Source organism: Pocillopora verrucosa, chromosome 5 (assembly GCF_036669915.1).
Source record: "Pocillopora verrucosa isolate sample1 chromosome 5, ASM3666991v2, whole genome shotgun sequence".
NCBI classification, from domain to species: domain Eukaryota; kingdom Metazoa; phylum Cnidaria; class Anthozoa; order Scleractinia; family Pocilloporidae; genus Pocillopora; species Pocillopora verrucosa.
Window position 1 is genome coordinate 10,627,883 of NC_089316.1, and position 15,610 is coordinate 10,643,492.

At 37.5% G+C, this 15,610-nt stretch overlaps 1 protein-coding gene across 1 annotated transcript; it reads left to right on the forward strand.

Annotated features, from left to right (window-relative positions):
* Positions 1–2,978: 2,978 nt before the first annotated feature.
* On the forward strand, positions 2,979–14,755 carry LOC136276880 (uncharacterized). Its single transcript, XM_066166946.1, has 4 exons — positions 2,979–3,056; positions 3,135–3,205; positions 7,147–11,633; positions 12,989–14,755. Exons 3-4 carry the CDS (start codon positions 7,186–7,188, stop codon positions 13,005–13,007), a joined length of 4,467 nt encoding a protein of 1,488 aa, XP_066023043.1. The 5' UTR covers positions 2,979–3,056; positions 3,135–3,205; positions 7,147–7,185; the 3' UTR covers positions 13,008–14,755.
* The last annotated feature ends 855 nt before the right edge of the window (positions 14,756–15,610 follow it).

The window sequence follows — 15,610 nt, forward strand, 5'->3', positions numbered from 1 at the left end:
AGGTGTAAGAGAATCAATGAATTCTTTAATTCTTGGTCCCTCCCAGGCCAACCTATTGTACAAATCTCATGACATCTGTTCCAGTTTCATCAGTCAATTTTTCAAGCTTCAAGCTTTTCCTGCAATTATGTACTTGTTCTTGAAGCTGAAAACTAACAAGGTTCCTGTAAATTAAGTTTACATAACAACCTAACAATTTGTGAAAATCACACAAATCCCAAGCTATATCCAGAATTATGCTCTTAATAAAATAAACTTTTAAAGCAAATTGGGATTTTGCCCTAGTTCTTTTTATTTTTTTGTTACTTTTTAAATACATTTGTATAAATAATGCTCCCCTAACTCTCCCCAAAACTTTTAGAACAGATGCAAACTCTTAAGAATGATCAAGCTTTACCTTATTATTAAAAATTTTTACATCTTAGACTACCAAGTTATCACAGAGGTTTTTTTCGGTACTTTGACCTGTTTAACACCTAAAAAGAAGAACACATACATAACACACACACAATCAGCCAGGTCAAAATGTGCTGCAGCCAACAATAATTGTTGGCCACCTACAATGAAATAGCTGCCAATTTCACACATGTCAGACTTCTATTCAGGACAAGATTTGGCCTCTGCTGCCTATTACTATTGCCAGCTTGCCTGCCACTCAAAATTTCAACTGAGATTGTACATACATACATGTGGGATTAGGTTACACGAGCGAACCTGCACTATTGAAAGAGGTCAATGAATTATAACTCAAAGAAACATTGATAAATAAAATAAATCAATAGAAATGACAAAAATTAAACTAACAGCAGACAGCTTTTTTTTGGCCTTCGGGGCCTGATCAGTGCAGTGATCTTCAACTAAGTGCTTAATTTGGACATAAAACCAAAACTTGTTATGGTTAAATATTATTATTTTTCTTTCAATATTCCCATTCCAGCTGATGTATATTATTTGAATAACAAATCTTATTAGCATGTTAAAATCACCTGAGGACAAGGCATACACTTTGTGCCAAAATTGCTTTGCATCAAGTACGTTATCTAGTACATCATTACCATCTTCAGGTATTTCTAGTTTACTCTTGAAAATCACACAAATCATAAGCTATATACAGCATACAATTGGCAGCAAATTATTAAAAAGGAATGCAGTAATCTTTAATAATAAGAGTAGCTAAATAACAAATAGCCTAGTCAAAATGTGCCAGTAACCAGGGATTTGGCTTTCCACACAGAACATTTGTTAGGCGTCTAGTCTGGACAAGGTTTGGTCTCTACCTTCTGTTACTATAGCCAGCTTGCCTACTTCTAAAAAACGTTTTGACTAAGCTGAAAAAAATGTTTGAGAGAAAAATGGCCACAACAAGCCCACTTACTGCAAAATAAGAAACATAAAAGTAACACTTCAAATTAATACAGAATATAAGCCTTGCAGGATTTGGCTCTCAATAAAATTAGTTAAAATAGCCGATCTTGAGTTTAACTACTCACTCAAAATGGGCTGACAGCCTGCAATTTGGCCACCTACAATGAAGTATCTTCCACTGACTTCACACCTTTCAGACTGCTTTTCAGGATGAGGTTTGGCCTCTGCTGCCTATAATTACAACAGCCAGCTTGACTACTACTAAAGAACATTTTGACTGGGCTGTGCAAGTGTTACTAGCATATAAAAAGCACCTTCAGGTAGATTACAGCAAAGCAGACTTTGTACCAAAACACTTTGCATTAAGTACATCATTACCCTCTACAGGTATTTCTAGTTTACATGTGAAAATCCCACAAATCTCAAGGTATATTACATCATACATGTTGACAAAGCAATCAGGGGTACATTTTTCATAATAGGATGCAATGGTCTTCAGTATCAAGATTATTTGGTACCTAAATAGTAAAATGTTCGAGAGAAGAAATAATCATAAACATTTTTTCTTTCTCATCAGCATCGACTTCCAAAAGTAATGGATAATGACCACCTAAAACAAAGAAGAAATAAATCAAATTTTTGATTTCACAGGGCTTCAATACGAAACAACTATACATATCTTTTATTTCCTACCACTTACAAGTGGCAGGAATGGCTGAAATGGCCTTCACGTGAACACAACAGAATCCTATGCGTGTATAACCATGTAGAACTATTTATTCGGTATCGAAATTACATCCCAAATGTCATGATATTTGACTGAAACTCAGCTTACCCATCTTTCGTTTAGACTTCGAAACTTGCTGCTTTTTACCACCGTTTCAATGTTTTCTTGTTGTTCAAAAGGTGGTAGGGCCATTGCAGACCGTGATTTTTTTTTTACTTGAGAACCAGATCACAACACCCAAGCCTTTTCACGCTAAATATTAAACTACTGAGATTTCCTTCGCCGCCGTAAGCCGCCATTTTATCTTTCCCTGAATACTAGTTCCCAAGCTTCGAGCCCAAAGGTCTCAGACATGCACTGAAATTATGATATTCGTTATTTCAGGGCCAATTTAGAAATAACGGTAATCGTTATTTTGGTGTCGAGATCATGCTGATCACAACTGAACGCACATTTACCCCTTTCCTCCGCCATCTTGAATGTTGTAAGACAGTGGAACCGAGTCCTTCTCTTTATTTAAGACGTTTAAAGAGGATTGGTAAAGAGTGCCACGAAATTACTATATCCATAAATTTGGTGCCAATTTAGAAATAACGATAATCGTAATTTCGGTCTCGAGATCATGTTGGAGAAGTCGCTCTTGTCCCGACGGAGGTTTCGAGTATATAAGAAACTTTTTTTCGCTTCATAATATTAGCTGAACAACGCTTTTAAACAATCTAGAGTCTTTTTTAAGCGAATAAAATTTAGAAGGTCACGAAAATACAGAGAACGACCACATCTGAGCCTTTCTGAGCCTTGTCTGAGCGTGCCACTAATCCCCTGGGGAGGAGGTTCCGTGAAAGGGCAGTAGGAGACTGGAGAAGAGAGAAATTGAAACTGGTGGAATTTTAGGTACTTCCGCCTTCGATTTTCGTTTGGACCTTGGGTATTAAAGCCATGTTATAAGTAGAGTTTTAGTGTGGTAAGTGTATTCAGTTATGTTAGATTTTTGCGTGAAAAGGAATAGAAAATCATTGTTAAATCATCAATTGCTTCTTAGCTTTCGATTCCCAGGACTTCACGAGGTTTTCAAGCATCGATGGTGGCTTCTACGTCAGAAAATTTACGAAGGTAAAGGAAGTTTCCTTTTATTCTAAACTTTAGTTAGAATTTCCCGAAGAGCTGAGAATATATCGTTGTGGTGATTTAAGAATGGTTCAGGACTGTTTCAAAACTATTTCAGTCGCGGCGCCGAATGTGTTGCGATCGGAAAGAGTTTCATTTCAGAATACGAATTCGCTATTAGATAACTCTAAATCCTGATTTCTTTATTGATATAAATAATAAATATCTTTTTTTTTCTGTTTGAATTTTGCGACCTTAGATGATATCATTGAAAAAGTTAAATTAGGAAAAAGTTAAGATAAAACATATTTCTTCAAGTTCACGGAAAAGTCAGGGAATTTCACTTTGAGTCTGGAAAAATTCCCATATTCGAATGAAGTTTGCATGGAACAGTGAAAATTCCAGTGAAATGAAGTTTATCATTTTCTCTTGGCCCTCGCTCCTCTTTTTTGTGATGTCGATGTTACTCGTGTACATTGTTTAAAATAGTTGACAGCGTATCCTTTCCCTTTGAGTTCAAGTAGTGGCTTAATTGAGAATGAAATTATACATTTTTTCTTTCTTCTATTTTCGTTGTTGTCTAACGTTTTAAATTATTTGGTACATTGCACGGACATGAAAGGTGTTGGATTAGAAGAATATTGTTAATGAAATTGAGCAACAAGCTGATGTCTGGTTTCCAAGGAAATCAATAATTTTTCCATGTTACCTTTAGGAACTATCAATTCATGTACAGGTGTACCATGTATGTGACTTGCTAAAGGTATAAATAGATAGGATGGCTATCAGGGAAGGGGAGGATAGCTAATCTGTGTCCTCAGGAGCACAAAATTATTAAAATTGAAATTTGGACTTTCAACACTATTTTATTCATAAAATTCAAGGAAGTAACTTTTAAAGGAAATTGAGTACCACTGAATTCCAGATTGACAATTTTCACTTTGGGAGGGCAATGTTTCTCAGGGTAACCGATTGCTTTATGAATATTCCAGTGTTTTAAAGGAACATGCTACCAGGGCTTGTTCTCATTCAAACCTCTTGAATTACATCATCAATAATGCTAACTACATATAGGGAACTTAACCCTATAACTCCTATGATCTAGTAAAGCCTTTTTATGAGCCCAAGTGGCCCATGGGGCTGGTGCTTAACTCCAGTTTTCTTAGCATGAAGCGGCTAGAAGTATTGTTACTCCCCCCTGGATGGGATGCTAGTCCATCGCAGGGTTACCCCCAGCACATTTGCGGGTACCCATTTGTACACCTGGGTGAAGAGAAGCTCTGTAAGAGTAAAGTGTCTTGCCTAAGAACACAACACAATGACCCCAGCCAAGGCTCGAACCCGGACCACCTGATCCGGAGTCGAGCACACTAACCATGAGGCCTCCACCTATGATCTAGTGACCAAGGCATAATTTCTCCTCACAGTATCAATACAATATCAAGCAGAAGATCAATGAGAATAATGAAAAACATCAATTAGGGGATAATTGGTTTATCCAATTTCAAGTTCTCCAAACCAACAGCATAAGAATTGTATGGCAGACATAAAAAGCAGAAAGTAAAAAGAGAAAGCTCTATAAATTTTGCAAGATAGGGATTGTTTTGCATGTGTATTACAAATACATTGAGATGTAAATTGATGTATAAATTGACATGTACATTAACCCTTATTTAATTTGCTCCAAACAATCATATCTACTTTGTACGACAACCATTTTCATCAACCTCTCCTTGTCAATTGTAAGCACACATGTATGCAGAGGATCTTTTGTGGCCAAAGATGATAAAAATTTTATTTTTAAGTGAGAGATTATTATCAACATGAGAAAAACTATTCTTATTGACATGAAAACATGTATTGTTAACATTGTTAACATTATTATGTAACTATTGAGGACTTGTTTGAATAAAAGATGATTTTAAAATGCATGCAACTCAGAAAATTTAACCATGACTTCAAATTAAGACTCAAAGCTATTTCATTTTAATTAGAGTTTCTTCATCTGAAACAAAAGTTGAATTTAACCTCAGTTATGTTAAGTAAAATCATCATATGAATAAACCTGGTCACCATGACAAAATAGTCAGGGTTTTCATTTGAGCCTGAGGGTGAATGCTTTGTCTGGTTATTTTTCATTCCATGTCTATTACTTTGATGCCAATATTTGAGGTTTTGTTTTTGTTTTTTTCTTAATCGCTATAATTTTTTTTTTCAGTAAGCATCTCATGAACTTACTGACCAGAGGATCACAGAATAAACAATTAATTTCTTTAAACCTGCCAAACTACTTTTCTTTTTTTGCTAATCAGGAAGAATGTTTCATTGGTTTCTCTTTTCATTTAAACAAAATTGGGGTGACTATTTGTTATAATTCTTGCTAAAAAAGAGAATTTGTGTCAACTTCAGCCCTGCCTGTGAAACTGATTCTTGGGTTCTAAAAAGGTTGTCACAGCATTTCTGAGTTTTCTATCTTAAAAATTTCTCGAAGGGCATTCCCTTGACCCCCCCAGGTAGCTTGTGCCTTCAGGACTTGTGAGACACCTTGCCACAACAAAAAATGTCACTTCCAGTGCTTTTAGAAATATGTCCACTACTTTACAGAAATGTTGAAAATCCTGAAAAGTTGTCTTCATATAAATAATTTTTTGAGGTACAATAACACTGCTAATAATTACAAGTAATAATTAGTGAACTGAGGTAGAGTAAGTAAATTGGGATCAGTTGATACCAGCTGCAGAATGTGATGTTTAACTCTGAAATGTCACAGAATACTTGATTTGATAAGCTATTCAGGTGACGTCTTTCTAAGTTCCCCAATCCAGCATGTACATGTACACTATAGGTCAGGTAGAAGTTGAATTATGAAAAAAAAATGACTGATATGTAGAGCTGTTTCACTTCTCTGGATTGTGTAACGTGTTGTTTGAATGATTGTTTTTTAACTCTTGAAAAAGAGGAAGAAGAAGGGGCAGGGCTTGCTATTTTCTTGGAAATTCCAAACTGAAATTCACACTAATTAAACCTATAGAAATTGCTGCCAACAGGTACACAACACCACACATGTATCAGAACATCCTTGCAGAAATTGTACATGTAGCTCTCATTGGGTATATCAAAGTGCCAAAGACAGATTGAAGCTATCTAAAATTTCAAACATTTTTGTGTGGATGTATACTCAGTTAACCACTCCCTAAATAGGGCTTTTCAGGGCCAAAATGGAAAAATTGGACTGAAATACTGAAACACAGAAGTGGCATATGTGTCAAATACACTGTATGTAATATGTACGATTGCTTCAGATTCCACCGGTTGCTTTATTTGAGTACCAGTCATATCACATTTTTTTGTCAAAATTTTAAGGGATTAAGCTGAGATTTAGCTCTTGTCTGCTGGAATGTGGTGTCCATCAGCAAAAATATTTCCTGAAACTTAAATGCTATATTAAGGCAACTGTATAGTAGCAAAGTGTGAAAATTTCTCCTTCCTGCTTAGCCACATTGAAAAAGAAAAATCCATAAAGCTGCTATTTCATTTCTTGGAGGACTTCCCCTGGGATCTTTCAACTCAAATAAAAAAAGTATTCTGCTTTGTGAGACTGAACCCTTAAAGAAGGTTTGGTGGCTTTAGAAAGGAAATGAAGTTTTGTTAACTGAAGGTAGAATGTGATGAACTTTCACACCAAAGGCATTTCTAATACATTTTGGAGCCCAATGTCCATTGTTTATCACTGGTCAATTTTCATGTTAAGATACATCTAGAAACCTTACGATCCTTTACATTAGAGAGCTTTGATACAAGTGGAACTGGACATGACTGAAAGGGCTTTGAATTAATGGCAGATTTCCCCATGATACACCTTGCCTGCCTGCCTACTAAATCCAGATTTTCTTCTTGCATAACATACATACATGAGAATGTACCATGTTCTTTTCTTTCCTTTTTAGGTAGAATTGGAGGACTGTGCCTTTTAATTTTGAGTTAAAATGGCGGCTTCTGCACCCTCACCCCTGGTCAGCTCCACAGAGAAGACAAATGGAGCCAAGCTCAGCAGACTTCTCATAGATGGTGGAACCACAGTTTTAAAAATGGTTTTTGACAGCCATCATTCTCCCGCAAACCTGGCTATGGATCTCACAGCCAACCATCCAAAACTGTGCAGTCTACTGAAGAGAAGGGTTTTACATAAGCCTCAGTGGGACAAACTGTTTCCACCCAGTGGTAGCACACCAGATTCAAACAATTTTGACATAACTCTTCTTTTTCTTCTGCTGACTGAGATTTGTGGGCTTTCCCCTCCTCCCTCAGGGTGGCACAAAAAACCACCCTTGAGTGACACTACCTTAGAGGCTAACCTTGCTCGCATAAAGTTCTTTCGAAATGAGTTATATGGTCACGTGTCCACCACTGGCATCGACTCATCAACATTCTCCCATCTTTGGAGGGAAATAAGTGACGTTCTTGTTGCTCTTGGGCTAAATCAAGCAGACGTAGATAGACTAAAGGTTGAGTACTGTGGAGAGGAAGATTATCTTCAAATGTTGTGTGAGTGGGCTGATAGTGAGAAGGATCTTAAGTCACAACTAAAAGAAATAAACCAAACTATCGATATGGTACACCAAAACCAAACACAGGATGCTGAGATACTACAGCAAATGAAGTCGGAGCTGCATGGAGTATGTCACACTCAAACCAAAATACAAGAAGAGGTATTAGAAGTGAAAAAGAGTATTGAAGACTTAAACCAAAGAGAGCAGGCTAACAGAACAGAAGATATTCTGAACGTCCTTGCAAAGTCCGAGTTTAAAGGGGACATTGAGTTTCATGTGTCAAGATTCCAGGAAGGAACTCGCGAGTGGATCTTTAAAAAAATTGAGGGTTGGCTTGATGACAGAAGTTCCCCAAATCGTGTGATGGTCATTAGTGGAAATGCAGGAATGGGAAAGTCGGTTATCTCAGCGGTCACTTGCAAGAGAATGCAAGAAGCTGGAAGACTGTCAGGGAGCCACTTCTGTCAACACAACAACATACGCTATCGAAATCCTCAGTTGATGCTTCAATCTTTGGCCAGTCATCTCTGTCGCGCATCACCAGAATACAAAGAGGCTCTTTTTGAGCAGCTGTCAAGAAATTTGGGTATAGAAATCAACAGCATGGGGGTGGAGGAACTTTTTTCATTACTTTTCAAGGAGCCTCTCAGCAAAATCGCTGATCCCGGTAGAAACCTTCTCTTGGTGTTGGATGCCTTGGATGAAAGTGAGTACAAGGGGCGCAATGAATTGTTGGATGTGATAGTTAACCACTTCATCAAGCTTCCTCAATGGATTCGCTTTCTTGTGACTACGAGACCAGAAGTTAACATTTCGAATAGCCTTAGCGACTTACAGCCTCTGTACCTGGAAACGAGTGACGATGACAACAAAAGGGACATTCGACTGTTCTTGGAGAAGCAGCTAGACCAGGTTATTCCAAACAGTGATAAAGAAGCTGTTTTAAATGCTCTGGTTGAAAAGTCCGATGGTGTCATCTTGTATGCGTACTTTTTAGTAGACTTTATTAAGAAAAACGTTCCTCTACCAACACCCAACCATTTCGATGGCAGCTTGCCATTAGGTCTCTCTTCTGCTTACCTGTCCTATTTTAAACGCTTGGAGAAAGAGTTTTGTAAAGAATTGGAAATCGACGAAGACAAGTTTTTAAGTTTTCTATCTGTTGTTATAGCTGCAAAAGAACCTTTGCCACTTGGATTTATCCCCAAGATGTTTCAGTTTCGTGCAATTTCCTCGCATCGGAAGGTGAATAAGGTTATTTCCTGCATCTCTACCCTTCTACCAGTTATTGAGGGACGTATTCACACATTTCACAAGTCTGTAAAAGACTGGCTTGTAGACACAACCATTCACAGACGTCACGAGTTTACAGTGGGTAGAGATGAAGGTAGTCAGACCCTTTCAAGGCTTTGTGAAACTGAGTTCAACGATTTGAAACGCAAAGGGATTCATGATGGAGATTTCAGTGACACCGAGATATATGCCCTGACGTATGGTGTGCAGCACCTACTGGATGTGATGGGAGACAAAGAAATTCCCCACAAACTTGAAGAACTTGTCGAAAATTATGTGACAGATCTAGAACTTGTGTATGCAAAGCTTTGCATTGATAGTGATTCAGGATTTCAGGATATCTTGAGTATTAAAAAACTAGAATCTTTTGAAGTTCTGCCTTCTGCTGTAAAATTTGCTGTGACCTCCGCCATTTCTGTGATGAGAAAATACAAATCTAGGCTTCGTTGCCATCCACAGCAGTTTTTTCAAGCAATACTTAACGAAGGAAGCCCACAATTTTCCTCAAAGGCCAATCATGTCCTCAAAGAAAGATATCCAGAGATACCATACATCGAAATCGTGAACAAAGAGGATAGTTACGGGCAAATGGGAATTCAAGCACGATTTGACTGTAATAGTTTGGTAGCATGTTTTGACGTGTCTCCAGAAATGGATTACATGGTTTGTGAGTGCGTTGACAAAAGCATTCAGCTCTGGTCGCTGCAAAGTGGCGATCGACTCTGGTTGCGTTCCGCATTCATAGAAAAGTCATTTGGCATTCCAAGGTATGCCATGCACTGTGCCGTTCGCAATGAGACAGAATTGGTTCTTAGTTACTTTGGCTTGGCGTGGGAGTCATCAATGTCATTTTACCGTTCTGTTGCATTTCACCCTGACGGTGATTATGTCATACCTGGAAGTTTAAGAGATGTTTTCACCTTGAACGGAGATGTACAACCACTCTTTCCTGAAAGTAATTGCTTCTTCAACATATGTGCATTTTGCGGAGATAGGTCTAAAATGTTGACAGATTGCCCTGCAAATCCAAGAGATGTTATTTTGTGGAATATGTCAGATGGAACAGAGATTGCTCATTTTGAGTGCACAAAGAATATGACATCATTTGCATTTTCTCCTGACGGGACATTGGTGGCAATATCTGATAAATCAGAACATATTAGCTTGTATAAGTTAAGTAATATGAACATTCATTTTATTTGTGACATTGCTAGTCCCAGCATTTGTTCGCTGATGCATTTTTCCCCTGATAACCAGGAGATTGTTTGTGGATTTTTGGGCGATAATGCTGAGTTTGAGCTACTTTGCCACAGACGTAAAGTCCCTTCCTTCTGCGAAGATGAGTGCCCAGAAAGTGCATCCTGTTTTCAAGAAATCGAAGATGTCTCGTGGTGGCCATGGGAGTGTAAATCCTTCGATGAGAGTAAATTCCTGATTTCGGAATCTAGAGACCAGATTAACACAATGCTATCAGAGGCAATTCCCTTCTTCAGGTCAGGATTTATCTCAGTGGTTAACAAACAATCTGTTGTCGTTTGTAGCCCCTTTCATAAAGAAATTTTTATGATTCATCATGATCAATTTGAAGATTTTCCCGGCCATGACAGAAGTGAAGGAAAACGGCATTGTAGTAACTTGAATGTGACACTTTCTGTGGATGGAAGTTATTGTTACATCAGAGAAACCTCCTATAGTTCTTGGGAAAGAAAACTCGAAGGTGATATGCTTTCCATGGTGTATGTCTATTTCGAGGGCAAGAAAACTGTTCAGAAATTTCAGACTGCGTTGGACCTACTACCTGTGAAAGAAGGAGTGCTTCTGATGAAGGAAGCAGTCGGCAACATACTTGAGTTGTGGGATTTTGAATTATCACAATGTGTTCGATCTTTCTCAGAAATCGATTCATTGGAAAGGTTGTTTCCTGTGTCTGATGAACTAGTAGGTTGTCAAAGACCTTGTAAGATTAACTGCTCCAAAGTGGACGTTTTAAGCATTGCAAATAGTGAGATTGTTTTTTCAACTATGGTGGAGGGTAACATTACTTCTGTTGCTTGCAATAGCAAGTTTCAATTCGTAGCCTGTAGCGAGAAAGTTTGCCATCCTGTAGTTTTTCCTGTAGGCAGGGTCATTACAATAGCAGTTTGGAATAAAAAGGAGCATTTGTGGAAGAGAAACATTCTTCATGATGAGGGATGTACACGTCCTCGCGCTTTAATTTCAAACAATGGAGATTTTGTTGTTACTTGGTATTCACATGAAAGAGGTAGTGGATTACAAATCTTGAATGCAGCTACAGGAATCACAATGCACGATATACCATGTGAACATAAAATCATTATCTATGCTGAAATGTATTGTGAACTTCTCAATGATGGAGTGCACTTTGTATGCTGTTGCCATGACCAAGTTGCGCGATTGTTTCACGGAAACTCTGGCAACCTCATAGGCCTGATAGACATGGAGCGAATGCCATTAATGCTAACAAATTGTCTTAACAAACCTCTGTTTGCCGCTGTTTTTGAGAGGAATTCCTTCCGACTCTTTCAAGTGCATCTTCCAAAGATGAAAAACAATGAAAGGAAAGTGAAAAGGTTAGTGGCGTAAACATTTTTCAATGTTTAGTTAGACCTATAAAATCATTGGTGTAATGAAAAGACAGGCCTCAAAAACTCAAACTGTTGTGACTAGATACCGCTGACCCCTTATTCCAACTTATTTGCATGATTTCAAGTTTTGCGGGGGTTTGCGTTTTTAGGGTCTGTGTTTTTGTGAGACCGAGAATCATCTCCCAACTGAGAACTGGTAATTTTTAATTGTCTAGGTTGGGGAGATGAGAGGGATTTGGCTGTGTTACAAGAACATTTAACTGATCCCCCGCTAAGGCTCTGTAGTGTTCTAGTGATCCCCCCTCAATGGCAGTCAAATTCCTATAGTTCTCCCTTTATACTCTGTCCACTGAATCCCCCCTTACCCCTTTTCCCGTTTTCTCCCTTCCCCCTTTTCCCCCTTTCCCCTTTTCCCCTTTCCCCCCCTTTCCCCCTTTCTCCCTTTTGCCCCTTTTCCCCCTTTCTCCCTTTCCCCCTTTTGCCCCTTTTCCCCTTTTCCCCTTTTCCCCTTTTCCCCCTTTCCCCCTTTCCCCCTTTCCCCCTTTTCCCCCTTTTCCCCTTTTCCCCTTTTCCCCTTTTCTCCCTTTCCCCCTTTTCCCCCTTTTCCCCCCTCATCCCCTTCCATCTGTTTGGCAATAAATAATGTGTGGTTTTTAGCCAGGTACTAATAGGTGTGATTAACCCTCTAACTCCCAAGAGTGACTAAGAGAGAATATCTCCTTAGAATGTTAATACATTATCAAGAAGACAAGTCATGAGAATAAAGAAGAATATTAATTAGGGGATTATTAGTTGATCCAAAAACAAATTCTCCAAACTAACATCACAAGAACTGTATGGGAGAGAGTACAGAGAACTGCTTATGAGATCTTGGGAGTTAAAGGGTTAACTATATTTTTGCACCCGTCACCCAGAATGTTCTCATACAGTAAGACTCAATAGGGGCAAAAGTAATAAGGTATCTTTGTTTTGCAGCATGATCATTGTAGTGCTTATTTGTTGACCAGTATTATTAAACTCCACGATGTTTTTGTTGCCCTGAAAATGGCTCTGTGAAAATGGCTCTCCAAGCATGGGTTATTCTTACTAGCTATTGATACTATATAGTGGCTAATTGATGATTAACTTAAAATAGTTGAATGATAACATTTGAAATTTGAAAAGGGGACAGTGGGAAGGCTTTTGTCCCTACCATAACGTGTTCCTTGTCAGAGGAGAGATGTTCGTCCCAAGCAAGCTAAAGATGATTGATTGATTGATCATCGAATAAGGACCTTACCATTGGCTATCTTTTAACCCAATTTTGACATAATTTGACTTACTTAATATTTTTGTTTCAGGATGAAACTTCAGCAGTAAAAAAGCGACAACATCAACGTTGTCCATTCTGGTCGGTGGATCTTGGGGGACTGGCTAAAGAACGGACGATATGCTCTAAAGAAATTACCATAATGTGACATGTACAATGATTATTTTCTTTTTGATACAGAACTCTTTTCTAATGGTAGAAATCTAGATGACAGTCTGCTAAAGAAGAGTTAACTGGAAATCATCATGGCAAAGACGTATACATGTATGTTTAAATGTGCTCTTTTTGTTACAAAATAGTGCAACACTTTTATCATTTTAAATAGGAGTATTGTAGAAGGCACAGTGGCCAAATTGAGAGCGTGCCGAAGTTTGGCTTGAGAGGCCTGGGGTAAAGACCTGGCTGGGTCAGTGCGTTGTTTTTTTGAAGAACATACTTCACTTTCATACTGCCCGTTGCAAGGGAATATTACAGTTCTTTGTGAAATTACAATAGCTCTTGATTTCACTTTTTTAAAACTTAAAGGGGAAATTTATTAAATGCTGATTGGCCGAGAAAGGGGGCATTTTTCACTAAGTTTGGTGATTACCCTGGGCAAAAGTCCATAAAATTGATTGTTTCTCATGATGCTTATCAAAAGTAAAATAATTATTTTGTATCTGTCTGTCTTTAAAAGCAACATATCCAAATATTATTTAGCAAGACTGGTTTCATTGCTTTAGCTTTCAGCTGATTGGCAGGTTTTACAGTTCATTAAGGCTAACTGAAAACTGAACTGGCTTCCTGAAATTTCAAAACAGCGTATGTTTTTGACCTTCTTTACTACCTTAAAAAAATTGTGCCCTTTATAATTTAAACAAGCTAGTAATTGCATGTTTCCTCACAAAAATTAAGGATTGATATAAGTGCTTTCAGGAAACCTAATACTTTTTCTTCAAGAGACTAAGCAACTGCATTTGTAACTAAGGGGGAAAGTTTTTTAAGAAACTGTGGTGCTGCGCCAGTGGGAGAGTATAGCAGCATAATTTAGTATCATCAACTAAGTTGATAACATAAATTTGCCACCATAGAGAGTATTGAAACTGACATTTACAGCATTAGCCCTTCACCATTCACTCTGACAAAGGCTTTATGCTTGAAATGTCAGCTTTAAAATTTTTTATGGTGACCAATTTTCTATATCAACTGTCATTGTAACTGCTGAGTCATCAGAATACAAAAAATTCTTGAAAACATCTCAAGCAAACTGCTGGCTGAAGAGCTTGGACAACAAATGAAGATAGCTCCTTCTCTTTTGAATCCTGAACAACAGAAATGATAAGTCTCATACAGCTATTTTCAGTGATTAGTTTACAAAGTAATTGAATGCTAGAGAGTTTTTGGATTGAAAGATTTTGAAATTTAACAAAGATCATCTTTGTGAGTGAGGTTTTGGAAAAAAAAAGTAAATAAAAAATAACACAACTATTTTCATGAGAGGAAACAACAGAGCATTAATAGCATTGAACCTCTAAATAAAGTAATAAAAATGTTGGAGCTTGATCCATGATTAACTACTAAACACAGGCTTCTAATTTGGTCACTTTTTCCAGCAAATTAACAGGATGTAGTTGCTAAGATATCTTTCTTTCTACCAGCCATGATGGCAAAAATTGTTCAAACTTGGGAAAGCTGCTCTTTCTAAATTTACCTCAGGGAGTCTCCACCCAGGTCTGAGATGTTTGAAGGTCAATTAGTGCTAACCCAAGGTTAAATTTTAATCAAAGTTTCTTTATTTCTACATTCAAAAGCCTCTTTAGGATAATTTTCTCCATTCCTTATAGAGCATCCAATAATCATATTCTAGACAAATAAATTAAACTGAATTAGATTTCACATTAATCCTGGGTAATCTAAACTCAGCTTTGAACAACCTGGCTCTGGGTTATAAATGGTTGCCAGCAAACTTTCAGGAAATCTGGACAAAAAGCTAATGTCCTCTTGATTAATTGCCCAGCTTCCCATAAAAGAAAGTTAAGAAAGCTCCAAATTATATCTTGCATGAAAAAATATTATAGCTACCACATCAAATCGTTTAGTTCCTTATATCAATTATCTTCCCTCACAACAACTAGTTGTAATCAGCTGCATGTGTTGTCACATATGCCAGCATGAAAATAGTGCAAACTTGAACTCACAAGCCAGCTTTCCCTTTAAAACAAAACTTGAAGGTTATTTCTGATACATTAACCCTTTAACTCCCAAGATCTAATTGTTAATTCTCCCTTCTAGCTTCAACTCATTCCCTTGTAAATTAGTCACAAGAATTTGGTGATAGATCAAGATAATAACTTCTACCCGTCTAAGTTTGCGTATTCTCATTACCTGCTTGCTTAATAATGTATGGATATTATAGGGAGAAGTGACATGTTAATCACTTCTGGGAGTTAAAGGTTTAAAAAGAAAGAATAAACAAAACATCAAAACATCATATAGTGCATTATACATAATTCAGGGCGTGAAATTAATTTTTTTTTCTAATAGCCACTTGGCTCCTAAATTTTTCAAAGTGGTAGCCAATGCAAAAAAAGTTGGGCGCCATTTTTAAAGGCAAACAAAAACTCTTTTTTTATTTATTTATTTATTTTTTTTTAACGCTGTCAGCGTTTTAGAT

Coding starts and splice junctions, on each gene's coding strand:
- LOC136276880 (XM_066166946.1), top strand. CDS start 7,186: ATGGCGGCTTCTGCACCCTCACCCCTGGTCAGCTCCACAGAGAAGACA.